Source organism: Pteronotus mesoamericanus, unplaced genomic scaffold (genome assembly GCF_021234165.1).
Source record: "Pteronotus mesoamericanus isolate MK-2021 breed Mesoamerican mustached bat unplaced genomic scaffold, CSHL_Meso_final contig_20, whole genome shotgun sequence".
Lineage (NCBI taxonomy): Eukaryota > Metazoa > Chordata > Mammalia > Chiroptera > Mormoopidae > Pteronotus > Pteronotus mesoamericanus.
In genome coordinates this window covers 3564278-3585326 of record NW_026555085.1, presented here as the reverse complement: position 1 = coordinate 3585326, position 21049 = coordinate 3564278, and the positions used below count along the sequence as shown (strand labels likewise).

The following is a 21049-nucleotide window of genomic DNA, read 5'->3' as shown; positions in this document are numbered from 1 at the left end:
AATAGAACACAGATTATATAAAAGTCTTGATTATAAGAACATAATTAGTGACTTTGCTAAAATGAAGATAAGAAAAATACATTTCAGAAATATATTTATTAATTTATTAATAATGCATGTCTTCACTTGATTACTCATCTAACCATATCTGGTCCAACAACAGAATACCTAGATACATGTGGTAATAATTAAATATAGTCATTCTGACATTCTTACAGTTGTGTTGCTTTACACATAATTATCAAGGTTTATTAGCTTGATTATTAACTTTAAACAATTTAAAAATATCCAAGTCTCCATTTTTATGATTATTTTTTTATTTTTCAATTAAAGTAATTATACTTGACTAATATAATTTGTTATATTAGTTTCAGGTGTACAACATAGTGATAGACATTTATATACCTTATGAAGTGATCACTCCAATAAATCTAGTCCCATCTGGCACCATACGTAGTTATTACAACATTATTGACTATATTTCCTATGCTGTACTTTATATCTCTGTAACTATTTTTTTATAAGTGGTAATTTGTATTTATAATCTTTTTCATCTTTTTCACCCATCCCCCTCAAATCTCCTGTCATCTGGCAACCATCAATCTGTTCTCTTTATCAAAAAGTTCATTTTTGTTTTGTTTATTTTGTATTTTTAGATTCCACATATAAGTGAAATCATATAGTATTTGTCTTTCTCTACCTGACTTATATCACTTTGTATAGTATTTTCTAGATTCATTCATGTTGTTGTAAAGGTAAGGTTTCATTCTTTTTTATGGCTGAGTAATGCTTTATTGTGTATATGTACCACTTCTTCTTTATCCAACCATCTATCAGTGGACACTTAGGTTACTTCCACATCTTGGCTTTCATAAATAATGCTACAATGAACATAAAGATGCATATATTTTTTTGAATTAGTGTTTTGGATTCTTTTAGATAGATAGCAGGAGGGGAATTGATGTTGATGGGTCATATAGTCGTTATATTTGAGGAAATTCCATACTGTTTTCCATAGCGGCTATACCAATTTACAATCTTACCAACAGCGCCCAAGGGTTTTCTTCTTGTTTGTTGATTGACAGTAGTCATTCTGAAAGGTGTGAGGTGATACCACTCTGTGGTTTTCCTTCACATTTCCCTGATGGTTAGTGATATTGAGTATATTTTCATGTGTCTGTTGGCCATCTTTTTCCATCTTTGGAGAAATGTTTATTCATGATCTCTGCACTGCACATTTTTTAATTGTCTTTTTTCATAAATTGTATAAGTTTTTTATATATTTTGGAATTAACCTCTTATTGGACATATCATTTGCAAATATCTTTTCCCATTCAGTAGTTTGGTTTTTTTTGTTTGTTTTGTTGATGGTTTCCTTTGCGGTGCAAAAACTTTTGAGTCTGATGTAGACCTATTTGTTTATTTTTTCTTTTGCTGTCTTTTCCCTAGGAAACATATCCCCCAAAAATGTTACTAAGACCAATGTAAAAGTTGTTAATGCTATGTTTTCTTCTAGGAGTTTTATTGTTTTCTGTATTACATTTAAGTATTTAATGTATTTTGAATTTATTTTTGTATATGGTGCAAGGAAGTGGTCTAATTTAATTCTTTGCATGTAACTTACAGTGTCTCAACACCATATATTGAAGACATAACAACGGAAAATTGTAATGGTAGGAAATTGTAACCCACCCCACCACTCTTTTGACATTGTTTCTGTAAGTGCTAACTCTAATAAGTGATTTGTGGATGAACACCATGTTTGTATAAGAATCCTAAAACTAGTTTCAAAATATATAGACTCTGACTTTCAAGCATCCCAGCTCCAGGAGGTTTGCTGACCTTCATCCATGGAGCCAGGATGATGTGAGGCCAGGATGACTAAACTGGGATGATGCATACCAGGCCATTACTTGCCTTATCGATATGGACTGTGCTCATCTGCATGCAGAGAACTTTGAAACTCCCTTCCTTGGTCTCTTTGTTCTGTTCCCCTCTCCCTCCTTATAAAAACCTCTGCCTCCACTGAGAGTTGAAGTGGGCTTTGAGGCATGAGTCTCCCATCTTCTAGGTAGCTGGCACCTTAAAATAAACCACTTCACTTTATATCAGCACCTGCCTCTTGAGTATTGGCTTTTGTAGCAGCAGGCAGCTGGTCCTTCTTTCAGTTACAAAGAGACTGTCTCCACCTCATTGTATATTCTTGTCTCCTTTGTCATAGATTAATTGACCATATAGGTATGGGTTTATTTCTGGGCTGAACCTCACTTTTTATTCTTGACCTGAGCCCTGAGTATGTCTCCATCTTTTCTCTTCTCCAACCAACCCCTTCATGTCCAGCTAATGATATTACTTCCTAGTTCACTGAAAAGCTGGTGGCAACAGAAGAGAACTCCTTTTTCCACCTCCCACTAAAACTTTTTGCCTACCTATATTTCTACCCTTAGACCCTGTCTTCCCTCAAGGCACCACAAATGTAAGTGTCTATCTAAAGCTACCCCATCTGTGCAGCCAGTATGGCTCAGTTTGTGGGAGCATCTTCCCATCACCAAAAGGTTATGGATTCAATTCCCAGTCAGGGTACATACCTAGGTTGTGGGTTTGGTCCCCAGTTGGGGCACATGTGGGAGGCAACCAATTGCTATTTCTGTCTCTCTCTCTCTCTCTCTCTGGAATCAATAAATATATAAAAATTTTTAAAAAATTAAAGCTACCCCTGTTGGGAAATGCCCTATCTGGTTTCAGGAAATGTAGCCTCGCTGACAGGCAAGAGGGCCCCAAGGCTGGAGCTAAGCAAAGAGGCCTTGGGAAAATAGGCCACTGAGAAGACAAAACCTGTCCCCCTGGCAGACACAGCTCCTGCCTTCCTCACATCACCCTGCTTTGCCCGAGAGGGTGCCTGGTTAATCAATGATGGGCAAGACCCCTCGATGGCAGGGGCAACCTAAGACAGGAAAAGCCATGTGGGCCATCATGGGAAGGACTTGAGGGACATGGAAGAAGGGCAAAAGACCCTCATCCTTTGGCTTTGATATGCCTGGAGTCATCATTCTATCTGAAAGAAGTCTCCTTATCTCTTGGTGGCTCTGATCCCCTGGCGTGGCTCAAACTTGAAACAATACTGGAGACAGCCCTAAACTGAATTGGGTGGTTCCTGGAGGAAATCAGGTCTAGAAGTAAATTTCTTGAAGCATGCTTTGTTTTTCCCTCAAAAAGGTATGATAACCAGCTCATGCTGGGAAGGAAATTTACATTATTCACAGACCCTGACCCTAAACTCTTAGGCACTTTTATGTCTACACTCTTATGTTTACTCGTCTCCTGTCAAGCCCATGTAAATCGGTGTATTCCTGCCATTTGTTTTCTTCAAAACATCATCTATTCTCTGTAAACATTAACATACTGATGTAATGATATCACCTGTATATTCATGGTACTTAGCCCCCATTCATAATCCTTTCAATAAAAGCCATTGAACAGAGGGGCTTGGGGCCTTCTCCACTAGAGGGAAGAGCCACCCCTTCCCCTGGGAGACAGAGAAATGTCTGGAACAGTTTATTTTATTTCCCCATCCATGACGACCCGGAGTGGACTCTGTGGGACAGAGCCCGGCCTCTGCCTCAGTTGGTGTCCCAACAGGGACCTTCAGGACCCCCGCCACCTCATATCCCTTCCACTTGTGCCCTGAATCCCAGCTTCTCTCACTCAAGGACATCATTCCTACAATTACTCCTTCAGTCTCTTGTCCCCTTTCCACCCTACTTTGTCATTCATATCAGAACCATGCCATTTTAAAAATCCTTCCTCTTGATCCCACATCTCCTTCTACATTATGCTGCATTTTTCTTCTTCTTATGAAAAACTTCTTTAAAAGAACTGACTGTACAGCCCTGCCTAGTATAGCTCAGTGGACTGAATGCTGCCCTGTGAACCAAAAGATCACTGGTTCAGTTCCCAGTCAGGGTGCATGCCTGAGTTACTGGGCAGGTTCACGGCTGGGGGCATGCGAGAGGCAACTGATTGATGGATCTCATACACATCGATGTTTCTCTCCCTCTCTCCTTTCCTTCCTCTACCTTTAAATAAATCAATATAATCTTTTAAAAAATACCAGAGAAACACAATTCCACAATAAGTGATTTCACTTATATGTGGAATCTAATGGACAAAATAGACAAACAAAACAGAAACAGACTCATAAAAACAGAACAGACTAACAACTGTGTGCAGGTGGCAGGGAGTTAGGGGGCTGGGTGAAAGATGTCACCATTTAACAAACATCTTCATGGTGGTTGTTTCAGTGGGGGTCATAAATGAATAATAAGGCAGATAAATTGAGATTTGATAAGGTATCAGATACTTGGGAATTACAAAGGGACAAGTGATTGCTTTATCAGGGAGGAACCTGCCAGACTGGTTTAGCAGTACAAGAGGTGAGATGGACTTACCTTTTGATATGATGCACTGTAAGGGCACATGATTTCTCTTTTTCCCTTACATGCACTTAAGTTTGAGGGACTTCTTAAAGGTTGCCAATTTGATCCCCAGTCAGGGTACATACCTGGGTTGCAGGTTAGGTTCACACATGTGCGAGGCAACTGATTGATGTTTCTCCTTACATCGATGTTTCTCTCCCTCTCTTTCTCCCCCTCTTCTCCTGTCTCTAAAAATAAATAAAATATTTAAAAGGGATTTATTAAAGACAGGGAGCCCTGGCCAGGTGGTTCAGTTGGTTGGAGCATCATCCCTAGAAACCAAAAGGTAGTGGGCTCAATTCCTGGTCAGGACACATACCTAAATTGTGAGTTGAATTTCCAGTCGGGGTGCATACAGGAGGCAACTGATTGATGCTTCTTTCTCACATCGACTGGTATTTCTCCCTCTCTCCCCCCACTCGCCCTTCCTCTCTCTTTAAAAATCACTTAAAACATGTATAAAGGACCCATGGACAAAGACAATGGGGTAGAGTATTGAATGTGGAAGGTCGGGGGTAGGTAGGGGAGGGGAGAGTAATGGGGGGAAATGGGGACAACTGTAATTGAACAGCAATAAAAAAAATTAAAAGAAAAAGTGAAGAAATAATAAAGAACTATAAAAATAAAATAAAAATAAAGTAAAATCAGTGGAAAAAACCAAATCCTCAGGTGAGGATTTTTTTTAAGTGCTTTAAAAATAAATAAAGACAGGGAAAGACAGAGAAACTGCCCAGATTGAAGGAGACTACAGTTATGTGGCAACTAAATGCAATATGTGATTCTGGACCAGAAAAGACAGAGACATTGTTGAGACGGCTGATGAAATTTTAATGGTAACTGTGAATTGGGTAGTGGTGTTGATTTTCTGATTAGGATGGTGTATTCACTTGCTGGGTCTGCTATAACAAAGTAGTGCAAACTGGGTGGCTTAAACAACAGAATTTTATTTTACCACAGTTTTGGAAACTAAAAGTCTGAAATCAAGGTGTTAGGAGAGCAGGTTCTTTCTGAAGGCTATGAGAAGAAAGTCTATCTCATGTCTCTCCCCTAGTTTCTGTGTGTTGCTGGCAATCTTTGGCATTCCTTGGGTTGTAGACACATCAACCCTATCTTTGCCTTCATGTTCATATGGTGTTCTCATTGTATGCATGTCTTTATCCAAATTCTCTCTTTAAATAAGGGCATAAGTCATATTGGATTAGGGGTCTACCTTACTGCAGTATGACCTCATCTTAATTTAATAAATTACATCTGCAACAACTCTATTTCCAAATGCTGAAGTACTGGGATTTAGGACTTCAACATTTGAATTTGGGTGGGGGACACAATTTTACCCATAACTGATGGTTATATTGGGGTTGAGAGAGATGGAGCAAATACAGCCAAATGTTGACAAATGCTGAATCAGGGTGAAAGGCATACCAGAGTTCTTGATACTGTTCTTAAATATTTTCAGTAAGTTTGAAATTACTTCAAAATTTTGCCCTAGCCAAGTAGCTTGGTTGGAGCATCGTCCCATACACTAAAATATTGCAGATTTGATCCCTGGTCAGGGCACACACCTAGGCTGTGGGCTTGATTTCCCAGTAGGGGCACATATGGGAGGCAACTGATTGACGTTTCTTGCTCACATTGATGTCTCTCTCTATCTCTCTCTCCTTTCCTCTCTCTAAAATTAATAAACATATCCTAGGGTGAGGGTTAAAAAAAAGATTAGCTCTGGCTGGTGTGGCTCAGTAGGTTGGTTGCCGACCTGCAAACCAAATGGTCGCAGTTTTGATTCTGTCAGGGCACATGCCTAGACTGCAGGCCAGGTCCCTGGCTGGGCGTGTGCAAGAGGCAACCAGTTGATGTATCTCTCGCACATTGATGTTTCTCTCCCTCTCTTTCTCCCTCCCTTCACATGTCTCTAAAAATAAATAAATAAAATCTTTAAAAAAAAAAGATTTAAAAAGCTGTTTGGATAGCCTTAATGCAAATTTGCCTGAGACATAAGTGAGGATTTCATAAATTAATAAATTATATTTACATAGCACTTCAAAATTTACAAAAACAACTGCTTATTTTGCATTTGTCTCTGATAACAATTTTGTGAGGCAAAAAGACTTTTCAATTTTATTAAAAAACCTTGAAAAGTTCAGATGACTTGCCCAAGGTCACAGTCACGCAACTGTAAGAAAATAAACTGAAGCATATAAAAATTTTTATTTATAAAAGCAAAAATCCATTTGAATGCAGCAGCACCAAAAGGGAAGTGGTTATGAGTACTACGAAGACATGAGTCAGAGAAAGTGTAGGAACAGAGGAAATTATTTGATTGAAAAACTTCTGTTCAAGATGGAGGTGGAGTTAAATGCAGCTCACCTCCTTGCACAACCACAGCAAAATTACAACTAAAATATAGAACAAAATCAAGATTATAAAATCAAGCTGTATGGAAATCTGACAACTAAGTAATTAAAGAAACCACCTTTACCCAGCCAGGTAGAATAGATGAAGGGGCAGAGACATAGACATGGAAGGGCTGGTACCAACCCTGGCTGGTCCCAAACCCACCTGTGGTGGAAATATTTTTTAAAAAAATTTGTTTACTTTTAGAGGGGAAGGGAAGGCAAAAGAGAGGGAGAGAAACATCAATGTGTGGTTGCCTCTCACACACCCCGACCAGGGACCTGGAAAGGGAAGGAGAAAGAGGAGAGAAACATCCAGTGTATGGTTGCCTCTATAGCGCCCCCTACTGGGGACCTGGTCTACACCCCAGGCATGCACCCTGGCTGGGAAGCAAACCAACGATCCTTTGGTTCGCAGGCCAGCATTCAATCCACTGAGCCACACCAGCCAGGGCTGTGTGGTAGATAGAAAACGGAGGGATATCTTGGGAGTGAGGGATCCCAGCCCCACACCAGACCACCCAGCATGGAGTTCCAGTGCCAGAATGATAAGTCCCCATAACTTCTGGCTGCAAAAACCAGTGGAGGTTGAGTTGGCGAAAGAAACTGCAGGATTCTCAGGCCTCTCCTCATAAAGGGTCTCACACTGCACATGGACTTACTCATACTCACTCCCTCTTAGCAACAAGGTAGCAGGCTGAAGGGCATCAGAGGCATACAGGGAGGAACTGAAGTGTCTGGCATCAGGGCGGGAGCTGGAGAACAAATTTCTCCCAGACAGAACTATAGACAGTGGCCATTGCACCTTTGTTGAGCCCTCCCTCACACAGAGCCACAGAGCACCAGCACCATACCTGAATCTTCATCAATATGGCTTACACCATAAGCCACACCCTGATAATTACCTAAGGGTCCACCCCATCCAACTTATGGACCCACCCAAGCAACACTCCCACCCTAGTAACAGTGGCTTTTCCATATGAAGGGCAGGAATAGGTCTAGGCTTCAGACCTTCCAAAATCCACTCAAACAAGCAACTGCTGAGCCCAGCCCCCATACCTCTTGCTGAGTGGCCCCAGGCCCAGGACTAGCAGCAGCCATCTGAGATTGCTTTATGGTTTACACCAAGGCACCCCAGACAGAACATAGCTGGAGGCTGACCTTGGCCTGCACCACCCAGGAAACCCCAGAGCCCGCACACCTGGTGGATAGTTAAAGACCATGTCAGAGCACCACCCAACCACCTCCATAAGCCACATAGGGAAGTGGTTGCTGGCCAGGATTCGCAGCCAATCCTACCAGCTGTCTGGACTGGGTAATTTCCTCCCATTGACCAGCAGACGGTAATTAAGACTCATCTATTAGAAGAGGAAGCACTCAGCTGACACAGAGGGCACACCTTGAGTACACAGCTTGGGAGATAAGAGAGCCTGTGCCACAGGACCCTACAGGACACCTACTATATGAGGCCATGCTACCAAGACACAGAATCAAAGCAGCTTTACCAAATACATAGAAACAAACATGAGGAGGCTGACAAAATGAGCAAAGAAATATGGCCCAAATAAAATAACAGAACAAAACTCCAGAAAAAGAATTAAACAAAATGGAAATAAGCAATCTATCAGATGCAGAGTTCAAAATACTGGTTATAAGAATGCTCAAGGAACTCAGTGGGTACTTCAACATCATAAAAAAATGGAAAGAAATGGAGAATGTATTAATTGAAATATTGAAAAATTTACAGGGAATCAACAGTGGAGTAGATGAAGGTGAGAATCAAATCAATGATTTGGAACATAAGGCAGCAAAAGACTCCAACCAGCGCAACAAGAAGAAAAATGGATACAAAAAAATCAAGGATAGTGTAAGGGGCTTTTGGGACAACTTCAAACGTTCCAACATTTGCCAGGAGAAGAGGAAGAGCAAGAATTTGGAAACCTATTTGAAAAAATAACAAAAGAAAATTTCTCTAATTTGGTGAAAGAAATAGACACACAAGTACAGGAAACAGAGAATCCCAAACAAGATGGATGTAAAGAGGACCACACTAAGACACATCATAATTAAAGTACCAAAGGTTAGCCCTGGCTGGTGTGGCTCAGTTGATTGAGTGCTGGCCTGCAAACCAAAGGGTCTCCAGTTTGATTCTCAGTGTAGGGCACATGCCCCCCATGCCTGGGTTGCAGGCCAGGTTCCCAGCAGGGGGCGCATGAAATGCAACCACATATTGATGTTTCTCTCCCTTTCTCCCTTTCTTCTTCTCTCTCTCTAAAAAAAAAAAAAAAAAAAAAAAAAAATACAGTGCCAAAAATTAAACATAAAGAGATAGTCTTAAGGATTCAGGCCAAGATGGAGGCATAGGTGGATACACTTTGCCTCTTCGCACAACCAAAAGAAGGTCAACAACAAATTAAAAAACAAACAAACAAACAAACAAACAAACAAGAACTGCCAGAAAATCTAACTGTATGGAAGTCCAACAACCAAGGAGTTATAGAAGAAACATTCAACCAGATTGGTGGGAAGAGGGAAGAAACTGGCAGCTGGGGTGGAGAGGACATGCAGCCAGATGGCGGCTGGAGAACTGGGTGGGCAAGGTGGTGGCTGGCAGTCCCACATTTGCTTGTGGATAAACCGGGAGGAACAACTGGGGAATGAGACAAACCATGTAACCCAGGGTTCCGGCATGGGAAACTAAAGCCTCAAAACCTCTGGCTGTAAAAATCTGCAGGGGTGGTGGTTGCGAAGAAACCTCCAGCCTCCCAGGAGGGTTTGTGGAGGAGACCCACAGGGTCCTACAATGTACATAAGGCTGCCCACCTGGGAATCAGCACCAGGAGGGTCCAATTTGCTTGTGGGTAGTGGGGGGAGTACTGAACGCCAGCCAAGAGCCAAGCAAGAGGCATTGTTCCCTCTTTGACCCCTCCCCAACATACAGCACCACAATGCAGAGATGGGAGTTGCCCCACCCTGACAAATACCTAAGGCTCTGCCCCTTAAAATGTAACAGATGTGCTGAGACAAAGAAATATGGCCCAAATGAAAGAACAGATCAAACTCCAGAAAAAAACTAAGTGACGAGGAGATAGATAACCTTTCAAGTGCAGAGTTCAAAACACTGGTAATCAGGATGCTCACAGAAATAGTTTAGTATGGTCGCAAAATAGAGGAAGAAATGAAGGTTATGCAAGTACATAAAGAAAAATAAAAAGAGAACCCACAGTGAAGGTATAGAAACTAGGATCAAATAAAAGATTTGGAACAGAATGAAGAAACAAGAATTCAAAAAAATGAGGAGAGGCTTAGGAACCTTGGGACAACTTTAAACGTTCCAACATCCAAATCATTGGGGTGCCAGAAAGAGAAGAGGAAGAGCAAGAAATTGAAATTTTATTTGAAAAAATAATGGAGAACTTCCCCAATCTGGCAAAGGAAGTAGACTTCCAGGACGTTCAGGAAGTTCAGAGAGTCCCAGAGAAGTTGGACCCAAGGAAGCACACACCAAGGCACATCATAATTACATTACTCAAGATTAAAGATAAGGAGAGAATCTTAAAAGCAGCAAGAGAAAAGGAGACAGTTACCTACAAAGGAGTTCCCATAAGACTACCAGCTGATTTCTCAAAAGAAACCTTACAGGCAAGAAGGGGCTGAAAAGAAGTACTCAAAGTCATGAAAGGCAAAGACGTGCATCCAAGATTACTCTATTAAGCAAAGTTATCATTTAGAATTGAAAGGCAGATAAAGCACTTCCCAGACAAGGTAAAGGTAAAGGAGTTCATCATCACCAAACCATTATTATATGAAATTTTAAAGAGACTTATTTAAAAAAAAGATCAAAACTATGAACACTAAAATGGTGATAGATATGGAGAATATTGGGATGGTCGCCAATGGGGAGAGGGGTCTTGAGGGATGAGGGGAAAGGTGAAGGGATTAGGAAGTACAAATTGGTAGTTGCAGAATAGGCTGGGGGATGTTAAGAGCAAGTATAGGAAATGGAGTTTTCAAAGAACTTATATGCATGGCCCATGGATATGAACAAAGGAGTGGGGATTACTGGAGGGAGTGGGGGGGCTGGGTAGAGGGGGGCAACAGGGGAAGTATTGGAACTGTAATAGCATAATCAATTACAAATTGTTTGATTGACTATACCTTAAAGCCTAACTGAGGCATTTATAGGTTTAGATTTTGGTTTGCTTAAGTAGACTGCCATGGCATTAGTGTTAAAGAACAAAAATGCGGCCCATTTGCGCCTTCCTTTTCCTCTGCTCCAACCTACGCCCGCGTTCTGCTCTGCCATGCCCAGCTCTGAAGAGATACGCACCATCTGCCCCAGCAAGCGGTCTCGGCCTGAGGAGGAGGGTGCCGCGAGGCCCCTCTTTGTCCGGTTCTCGGAGCACGCCACAGCCCTGACCAAGGGGTTTGCGCGGCCGACCGCTAAGATCTGTACAGTACCTATGATTACACAGTATTACCTATGGAGAAAGCCCTTGTGAAAACCAACATTCAGATTGCTCCGTCAGCTGGGTGCTGTGAAAGAGTAGCTCCACGTACTGTCTTGGCTGCAAAACACTTCATAAATATAGAAGCTACTGTCATAGATGAACATTATAGAGGAAATGTTGGTGGTGTACTGTTTAATTTTGGCAAAGTTTGAAGTTAAAAAAGGTGACCAAATCGCACAGCTCATTTGTGAATGGGTTTTTCTATATTCAAGTTTTGGATGACACTGAAAGGGGTTCAGGAGGTTTTGGTTCCACTGGAAGGAATTAAAATGTATGCCAAGAACAGAGATGAGAAAACATAATTTTTTCTTAAACTTAAGAAGTTTTTGGCCCTGGCTGGTGTAGCTCAGTGGATTGAGTGCCAGCTTGCAAACCAAAGGGTCGCCAGTTCGATTCCCAGTCAGGGCACATGCCTGGGTTGCAGGCCAGATCCCCAGCAGGGAGTGTGCCAGAAGCAACCACACATTAATGTTTCTCTTCCTCGCTTTCTTCTCCTCTTCAGCTCTCTAGAAATAAATAAAATCTAAAAAAATAAAAATTGGAAAGAAACTGAAAAAGTTTTTTTAACAGTTGTTAAAAAAAGTTTTTGTTTAGCGTTTTGGTGATGTAAACTTAATAGCTTTAGCTTCTAAAAATACTTGGTTCTCTTATGATGAAGGAAAGGGTACTTTTTTGGGTTTTTCTGCATTTGATTGTTGTACAAATCTGCATGGTGACCTAACACAGTTTATTTTTTCAATCAAATGTACATCAATCACAGAATCCCCCCAGAACTCTATTATTTAACTTACTAAAGGCTACCCCTTCAACAACTTATTTTTCAGCTTGCTTTATAAAAAATTTGCTTTATAAATACTTTTATTCAATAGATTTTTATATAGATTATTACATAAACTGAACTAAAAGATAATAAAAAGTTAAAAAAGGAACAAAAATTCAACAGAGTAAAAGTATAGATATAATTGGCTTTATTCAATGATTCATGAATCAGGTAGCATTCCATCTAGTAAATAGGTCCGCCTCCACCTAGAGAGCTGGACAAATGTAAGGCTTTTCTAGGCAGAAATGAGGAGAAGAGGGAACAAAGATGTTAAAAGAGTAGATTATTTCAAGCAAGGTCACCTTTTCTTAGGGGAAAGGTCGGGGTCTCATCAGACAGACTACTAGTTTAACTAGGAAATTCCAGACTGATTCACTTAAAATTCCATTCCTGGGAGAGGCTGAAACTGCAGTTGTGTTAGGTATTAAGTCTTGGTGGGGATTAGCAAAAGTGACTCCATCTGGGGCCTGGTTCTTTTTAATGAGAGCTATTTCAATATAATGACCTCTATGTTTAACTTAACACAGCTAATGAATGATTAGTTTGGACCCTGATCCCAGGTTTTTCTGTTTCATAACGTGAACCGCTGTGGCAACAGGAAATGATGAGTTGACTCTAAAACAAAACTGTGACATCCTTTGTACCATTTGGAGTGGACAAAATCTACCCAAGTAAATAAGGTCTTCCTATTAAGGTCAAAATGAAGTTTAGGTAGGAGACCCTAAAGGCTCCACATATGAAGTCCACTACCACATACATACTTCCTCTGAAGTCTGTCCCATAGCCCCCACTTATCCCAGGGACCCCTGGTCTCCCTAGGTGCTTCCATTTCTCTCACTGAACTTCAGGCCTGTGCCTGGGGAACAGGGTCCAGAAAAAGCCTTCAATACTTGCTCTAAGACAATTTCTTGGGGAATATTTCCCACCAGCAACTCTCAGACCAGGACCTCCCATGGAAAAATCTCTTATTGCCCCACTTGGTAAATCCCAATCATACACTCTTGCCCTGCTGACAAGCCATGTTCATTTTCTTCCTCTTTCTCTTCCTTTCTTCCTTCCTTCCTTCCTTTCGCCCTCTCCTCTTCCTCTTTTTCTTCTACTTCCTTCTTTTTAAAAAAAATATATAAACCTCCCCTTGGACTCCTGCAGCTGCTTATTCTCACCAGCCTTGTTAAGAGAGTCCCACCCCAACCCCCAGCACCCACTATTAATCTGGAATGGACTTTAGATCTTTGACTGACAGTGACTTACGGTAGCATACCAGATCATTCACATTGCATTGGATAATTATGATTGTTCCAAAGGCTCAGGGGCTGTACTCTCCTATCTCCCATTCTCTGTCTCTTTCTCTCAGGAATTGGGGTCAAGCCAGGCAGGTGCAGGACTTGCAGCCACCATGCCCCGTAATCCTGGCATTGCTGAGCAAGGGCTTCCATCCCAGTCTCCCTGATCCAGCTAGCTGCCAGACCATCAGTTAGGATGGCAGAGGAGGAAGGTAGTATGGATGAGGAGGATGTGTTCCTGGCTTTTGCCCAGGGTCCTTCTCCTCCCAGGGGTCCTCTTTGTCAGGCCTTGGACAAGGCCCTCTTTATCTTCCTGGGTGCCTGACACTACTGATGCTGGATGCTCTTTCTAAGCTGCTGTGTTCTCTACCATGGGCAAAGTTTGGGGACTGGCTCCTGGGAACACCTCAGAATGAGGAGGAGCTGGAATTGTGAGCAGCTTTTCTATAAACATCCTTTTACCCTGCTGTGGAGGTAAGAGGGGAGGTGGGGGCAAGTAAGACTGTTGGGGACTGTGGAGGGCACACTTGGATAGCTTAGAACAGCTGCCTAAAATTTCTGCACCTATTCCAGGAAACAATTTTGAAAAAATTCATACTCCTCATATATTTTTAAGTAAGCATCTAAATTTTTTCATCATAAATTGAAATTGTTTCAAGGGTATAATTCCTGGCATATTAAAAAAATTCACATTTAAAAAAATAAAAAACAATTAAATCACCCTTTTGAATGTCCAGGGGAACTGGAATATACCTACCTCATTCATTAAAAAATACATAAATATGTTCTTAACAATTGGGAATCATTCTTTTTCTTCTTTCTGTCTTTTCTCCTTGAACTCCTCTTACCATTCCACTTCCCCAGAGGCAATTTTATGCTTTTATACTTGAAAGTCTCAGATGAAAAATATTTTTCTTTCTTGTGACCAAAACTCTAGTTTAAAAAAAATTTCCTCAGGATTATCATTACAATTATCATGACAGCAGAACTGATCAAATAGCATGAAGATTGTGCACATTTTTATAATAGTTAAAAATAAAAAATAGATTTTTAATGAGTACACAAGTTGGTGTTTATGGTTCCTTGGGCAAAGAAATAGGTTACATATCTGTTTATTTAAGACACGGTAAGCCCTGGATAGTGTGGCTCAGTGGACTGAGTGCCACAGGCCTACAAAACAAAGGGTTGCTGATTTGATTCCCAGTTAGGATACATGCCTGGGTTGCAGGACAGGTCCCCAGTGGGGGTATGCCAGAGGCAAGCACACGTTGATGTTTCTTTCCCTCTCTCCTTTCCCTTCCCCTCTCTAGAAAATAAATACTTAAAAAAAAAAAAGGTAAGATTATCTCCAGATTTCATAACTGAGAACTGTAATTTTTTTAAAGAGGGAAAAACTATATTGTAAAAGAGAAAAGGAAGAAAAAGAACCTTTACTGCAGGTATTTACTCAGGAAGACAATTTTTGGGAAAGTTGAGGATCTGGAAGTTAAATCCCTTGTATCTCTCAAGTCTGAGTGCTCTTTGAAGATTTTTCATTTTCCCCAATTTGAAGACAGCAGGCTTAGACAACTGGAAGTGGTGTGGGATTCTTTAATGGAAGGGAGGCCTTACAGTTCCGGGGCTCCGTGGGCTTGGAGGGGTAGGGACCTCTGCAGTCCTAGAAAGTGACATAATTCTCACCACCTGTGGAATGCGCATGGCGGCAGGAGGTGGGGAATCTCAGCCAATGGAATCGTGTCAGCCTTTCTGGTTTCTCTACAAGCTCACCTTTCCAGCCAGCCTTGCCTCCATGAGTTCCTCCAGCCTCCCTAAAACTGGGTGAGGTGGGATGAGGGTGAGGCAGACGTCAAAGCCAGATTCTTCTGCTCTGATCCAGTACCTCAGCTGGTTGGAGCGTGGTTCCAATATGCCAGGGTGGAGGGTTTGATCCCTGGTCAGGGTGCATAGAAGAGTTAACTAAATCTCTATCTCTAAAATCAATAAATTAAAAAAAAAAGGCGGGGGGGAAGGGAAAAAATTTCCAAGTCTTTCTGAAAAAGAAAAACAAAAAACAATGTCGGTTTCTTCCTTCCTCAGCTTCTCCAATGATAATGGGGACAACACCCAAGGTGTTTTCCGGGGCTCATTTCGTCCTACAGCCCTCACAACAGCAATTCGTACAGATTCTCCTCAAGACCCCCCAGCCAAACATCTCAGTCCCCAGGCCCTGGAGCTGCTGGGTAAAGCACAGCTTCTTGGTCATCACCGCCTACCTCTAGAGGTTCCATCTATTTGGTTGGCCACTGAATGTGAAGCTTGAAACGCAAGTCAACAATAGCAATAATAACACCACAATGTTTAGCAGGTTGATTTGTGTGCATGTTTTGATTTAACGATTGGGAGACGTAGTCACCATTATGTAGAATTAGCAAGGGAGCGAACAGCCCGTTTAAGGGAAAGGGCAGGCGCCGTCGATGAAGCGGCGGAATCGGGTACCTGGGCAGGTAGGAAAGCAGCTCAGGAAGGCTTGTCAATAGCCCAGAAGGAAAAGGTTTTATTTCGCTTATAAGAGACTCCCACCCTTCCGTGCACCAGGCGCAGCTTTGGAGGGCCCAATTCCTTAGTTGCCCCTCACCTACTTAGAAAGGTGACTCAATCCTCCCCGCTCGCGACTCGCCGGCGGTTAGCTGGGTGAAAAGAGCTCCACTGACGGCGCCTCGGTGTCTGAGCAGAGTTAAGTGCCGTACGGAAAATGGCGGCCCCCAAGTGCTTAATGACGCGCCGAGGGAACAAGCGCGTCCCGTACAGGTCAGACGGAAAAAAGAGCCTCATACTATGTAGGCGGCAATACTTTGTAGGGGTTCGGGGATCGGGCGTACCGCCATTTCCGGCTACAGGGGGGGACTGGGTTCCGTACGACAATATGGCCGCACTTAGGTTCTTGTAGGCGGAAACTCTGCGGCTTCCGGTCCAGAATAGGGCCTGCGGTAGGAGGGGGAAGGAAAGAGGAGGGAACCATGCGAGCTTCTGATATCCGCGGTGAGGGTCGCCTCGAGAGGCAGTTTCTAAGGTGCGGGCCGGACGGTGCGGGGATCGAAGGCGGGGGCGGGAATGTCAAGGGAGAGGTACTGGGGAGTCCCGGGCGCTAAGTCTGAGGGGCAAGCTGTGGTACCCTCCTCCTCATCCCTCAAGGGGAGAGGGGCGGGCGGGGGCTGAACTGGGGGAGGGGGACTTGGCGGGAAGCTGTTCTTGAGGAAGGGGCCAAACATACGGTTGCGATCCGAGAGGAATCGGGAGAACACACTGCGGGGCTCACAGTTGGTTACAGGTCATAGAGAGAATGGGGGAAATTAGGGTGGGGTGAGAGGGAGGGGATTTGAGGTGAGACACCTCCAATTTAACTACGTGGTTTGAGACCCATTAGGGGTGGAATATGGAGATAATTTGGAAAGGCTAATGTATTGTTAGGAGGGAATATTATTCACCTCAGAGTCTAGGAGTTGGGGTGATCCTTCAGAATGGGGTGAAGGTGTGAGTTTGACATGTTCGAGAGCAAAAGGGGGAAAACACGTGAGGTGGTACTGATGGGTGTAGTTTTAGTACCAGTGCTAGGGGATCTCGGTGAAATCTGGAGTGCAGTGTGGGAAGTGGTCCAGGGGTTGGGAGGGAAAAATCAACTTGCCAGCTAGGAGAAATACTGGGGAAACCACAAATGAAATACCGGATATAATATATGGGGGGTGGAGCTGGAGGTGGGGACTTGAGGTTTCAGGTGCCTTGGGGCTCCCTAGTAGGGGCCCAAAAAAACATGATACTAATAGTTGCTGAAGATAGGCAGTGAGGACACTGTTGGGCAGGGTTGGGTGTTATTTCAGCCCAAGAAGGTTGGAAAATGCGTGAGATGAAGGGATGGGGCTATGCTGGAGGGGGCTCTTTCTAAGGCCCCATCCCCTTCCAGCAGGAATTACGAAATCCCCAACACTTCCTCCCTCTGGGGGATTTGATCCCCCATGGCCACCGATAACAGCATCATTGTGCTGGATGATGATGACGAAGATGAAGCAGCTGTTCAGCCAGGGCCCTCCCACCCACTCCCCAATCCGACCTCACCCCGGGCAGAAGCCCCTGGCTCCTCTCAGTCCCATGGGGCTGGAGGGAACAGTAGTTCGGGCGGCAAGAAATGCTACAAGTTGGAGAATGAGAAGCTGTTTGAAGAGGTGAGCTTTAGGGGAGAAGATTCTTGTACCCCAGGGAGAGGGGTGGCTGACTGGCTCTCCTGTCCTTTCTTCCCCACTAATCCCACCTTGCCTTCTTTCTCTCAACCCCTTCCCTTATCTCCTTCCCTCTCCCTTCTTCCCCTGAACCCTCCAGTTCCTTGAACTGTGTAAGGCGCAGACAGCAGACCACCCTGATGTGGTCCCCTTCCTCTATAAACGGCAGCAGCGTGCCCACTCACTGTTTTTGGCCTCTGCGGAGTTCTGCAACATCCTTACTCGGGTCCTGTCTCGGGCCCAGAGCCGGCCAGCTAAACTCTATGTGTACATTAATGAGCTCTGCACTGTTCTCAAGGCTCACTCAGCCAAGAAAAAGCTGAACCTGGCCCCCGCTGCCACCACCTCTAGTGAGTCCTCTGGGAATAACCCTCCCGCAGACCCCTCCTTGGACCCCACAAATGCTGAGACCACTGGCTCTGAGGTCCCAAGGACCCGTGGTTCCCGGCGGCAGATCCAGCGCTTGGAGCAGCTATTAGCACTCTATGTGGCAGAGATTCGGCGGCTGCAGGAAAAGGAGTTGGATCTCAAAGAATTGGATGACCCAGACTCCACATACCTGCAGGAAGCAAGGTTGAAGAGGAAGCTGATCCGCCTGTTTGGGCGGCTGTGTGAGCTGAAAGACTGCTCTTCACTGACGGGCCGCGTCATAGAGCAGCGCATTCCCTACCGTGGCACCCGCTACCCAGAGGTTAACAGGCGCATCGAGCGCCTCATCAACAAGCCAGGGCCTGATACATTCCCTGACTATGGAGATGTGCTGCGGGCCGTGGAGAAGGCAGCTGCTCGGCATAGCCTTGGCCTCCCCCGACAGCAGCTCCAGCTCATGGCTCAAGATGCCTTCCGAGATGTGGGCATCAGGCTACAGGAGCGACGCCACCTTGATCTCATCTACAACTTTGGCTGTCACCTCACAGATGACTATAGGCCAGGTAGGGATTAGTGAGATGCCCATCATTAACCCTTATATGTCAGGTGTGTGGTAGAGGGGGCATCTCTTGTGTCCCTTCTTCTAGGGTCTGGACTGAGTACTCTGACTTTAAATCTTCCCATATAGGCATTGACCCTGCACTGTCAGATCCCACCCTAGCCCGGCGCCTGCGGGAAAACCGGAGCTTGGCTATGAGCCGGCTAGATGAAGTCATCTCCAAATATGCGATGATGCAAGATAAGAGTGAGGAGGGCGAGAGACAGAAGAGAAAAGCCCGGCTCCCCCAAGCCACCTCTTCCCACTCTGCAGACTCCCCCAAAGTTTCCTTGGATTCTGGTGAGGTGTGGAAGGGATACACTCTTCAGAGAAACCCTGTCCTTCCCTTGCACTGGCCAGGAGAGAGTCCAGGGTGACTGATGGGGGAGTGTACAGAAGGAACACAGAAGTAGACCTGCTGGGGCAAGGGATTACTTAGAGAAACTCCTTTGTCCCTCAGGGCCCTAGTGGAATGGTATCCCAGGAATGCCCTACCTCCTCCATGGCTGAGACAGATGATGAAGAAGATGAGGAAAGTGATGAAGAGGAAGAGGAGGAGGAGGAGGAAGAGGAGGCCACAGATTCCGAAGAAGACGAGGATCTGGAACAGATGCAGGAAGGTCAGGAGGATGATGAAGAGGAGGAGGGAGAAGCAGGTATGTCAAGGAAAGTCTCCTCCTATGTCAGTTCCCTCTACTCTATTGGGCATAAGACACCTATTTGAGACCCTTCCCTTCCTCACCTTACTCCTAGTGTCTTCTCAGAAGTATACTTTTCCTTAGTACTCATGCTACCCCTCCCCTCTATTTTTCTTTTCCAGATAAAGATGGAGGCAAAAGCCCAATGTCCCCACCACAGATCTCCACTGAAAAGAACCTGCAGTCCAGCAAAGGGATCAACATGTCTTCAGAGGATCAGCAAAACAAAGGACTCATAGTGTCACCATCTTCACTGTCAGAAGATACCCTGGCCCACTCCAGTATGGATGCTGAAAGCAATGGAGAATACCTCGAGGAGTTGCCCCTGGAGAAAGAGAGCCCTGTGTCTCAGGTCTTTGAGCTAGAGATTGAAGCCTTGACTGTGGATAACACCCCTTCCCCTGAGGAGGGGGACATCTCCTCTTCCAGGAAGCAATCAGAGGACCCCCTTACCACTGTCTTGGAGAATGGAGCAGCCATGGTCACTTCTACTTCCTTCAATGGAGGTGTCTCTCCTCACACCTGGGGAGATTCTAGTCCCCCCTGCAAGAAATTTCGCAAGGAGAGGCAAACAGGAGCAGGGCCATTAGGAAACAGGTAACAACAAGGAAGAAGAAGAGGGAAGCCAAGGAGGGATTGCAGGGGGCTTTCTGAGAGGAGTATTGAGGAACTGAGTCTGCTGGGAGAGACTGACACTCCCCCTTCAGCCTCAAGCTCCCTACATTTATGTTTCTGTCCCTAGCTATGTGGAAGGGCAAAGGGCAGTACATGAGAAGACTGGGAAGAAGATATGTACCCTGTCCAGCCCACCTTCCCCCTTGGCTTCCATGACCCCAGTTGCTGATTCCTCAACAAGGGTGGACTCTCCTAGCCATGGCCTGGTGACCAGTTCGCTCTGTAGCCCATCTCCAACCCAGTTGCCCCTAACTCCCCAGTTAAAACCGTCCAAGCCTGGTACTTACAAGGTAAGAGGGGAAGGCTGTTTTTCCTGACTTCATTCTCTTTCAATGTCCTTTCATTTTCAGGCGCTTCATCTGAATATTGAACTCACTGCATCCTCTTTCTTCCTTTTTCCTACCCTAGTTTTTAATCTGGTTAAGTCCTCTCCCCTTCTCTTCCCCCTATATTCCAGACCTCTTTGACTCTGTCTCTCACTACCTTGCAGATGAGTGTGGCTACACAATGCGATCCAGAGGAGATCATCGTGCTCTCAGACTCTGATTAGCTGCCTACTCACCACCCCGAACTCCAAAATGTTTGGGGATAGTATTTGGAGGATGGTGGGACGCAGATGACTGAGGAAGGGATGGACTGAGCTAATCCCCTTTTGGTGGTATTTCTTTAAAAATAAAACAACTTAAGTTTTACACAAAACATTAATAAACAATAAAGTTCTTATTGTAACCCTGTCTTGTCTTTGTCCTTCTGCTCTCACCCGTTGGCACCAACTGTTTTCGGACTTAGGGGGTGGCCCGGTCCCAGGTTAGCCCTGGGTCCTCCCTTCCTAGTCTGCCCTTAGCCCCCTTCTCCCGGGGTTTCCTTGCCCTTATGCTTTCCCCTTGCCCTTTGCCAAGCACTAAAAAACAAAAAGGTGCTTCAGCGCTTTACTTTCTCTCTTTGAGGGATTAGACTAAAAAGGCCAATCAGGAGCTGAT

The 21049-nt window shown here is 44.3% G+C and overlaps 3 protein-coding genes and 1 pseudogene across 4 annotated transcripts in view; 3 read left to right on the top strand and 1 right to left on the bottom strand.

Annotated features, from left to right (window-relative positions):
• The window catches only part of RPS18 (ribosomal protein S18), a 75605-nt gene that overhangs the window by 13633 nt on the left and 40923 nt on the right, over positions 1-21049 (bottom strand). The window lies entirely within an intron of this gene.
• LOC129067375 (deoxyuridine 5'-triphosphate nucleotidohydrolase-like) lies at positions 11170-11644 on the top strand (annotated as a pseudogene).
• SMIM40 (small integral membrane protein 40) lies at positions 13676-13914 on the top strand. The gene is given in 2 exon segments (XM_054569213.1): positions 13676-13796; positions 13799-13914. Coding segments are annotated over 2 exon segments (237 nt in total).
• Positions 16391-20797, top strand: DAXX (death domain associated protein). Of its 2 annotated transcripts, none has more exons than XM_054569193.1 (8): positions 16391-16528; positions 17420-17675; positions 17830-18661; positions 18787-19001; positions 19157-19352; positions 19517-19991; positions 20137-20359; positions 20560-20797. In XM_054569193.1, the coding sequence occupies exons 2-8, from the start codon at positions 17469-17471 to the stop codon at positions 20617-20619; spliced, it is 2208 nt and encodes a 735-aa protein (XP_054425168.1). In that variant the 5' UTR covers positions 16391-16528; positions 17420-17468; the 3' UTR covers positions 20620-20797. The 2 variants fall into 2 exon arrangements, with proteins under 2 accessions (XP_054425168.1, XP_054425167.1); XM_054569192.1 differs by having other exon boundaries at positions 17417-17675.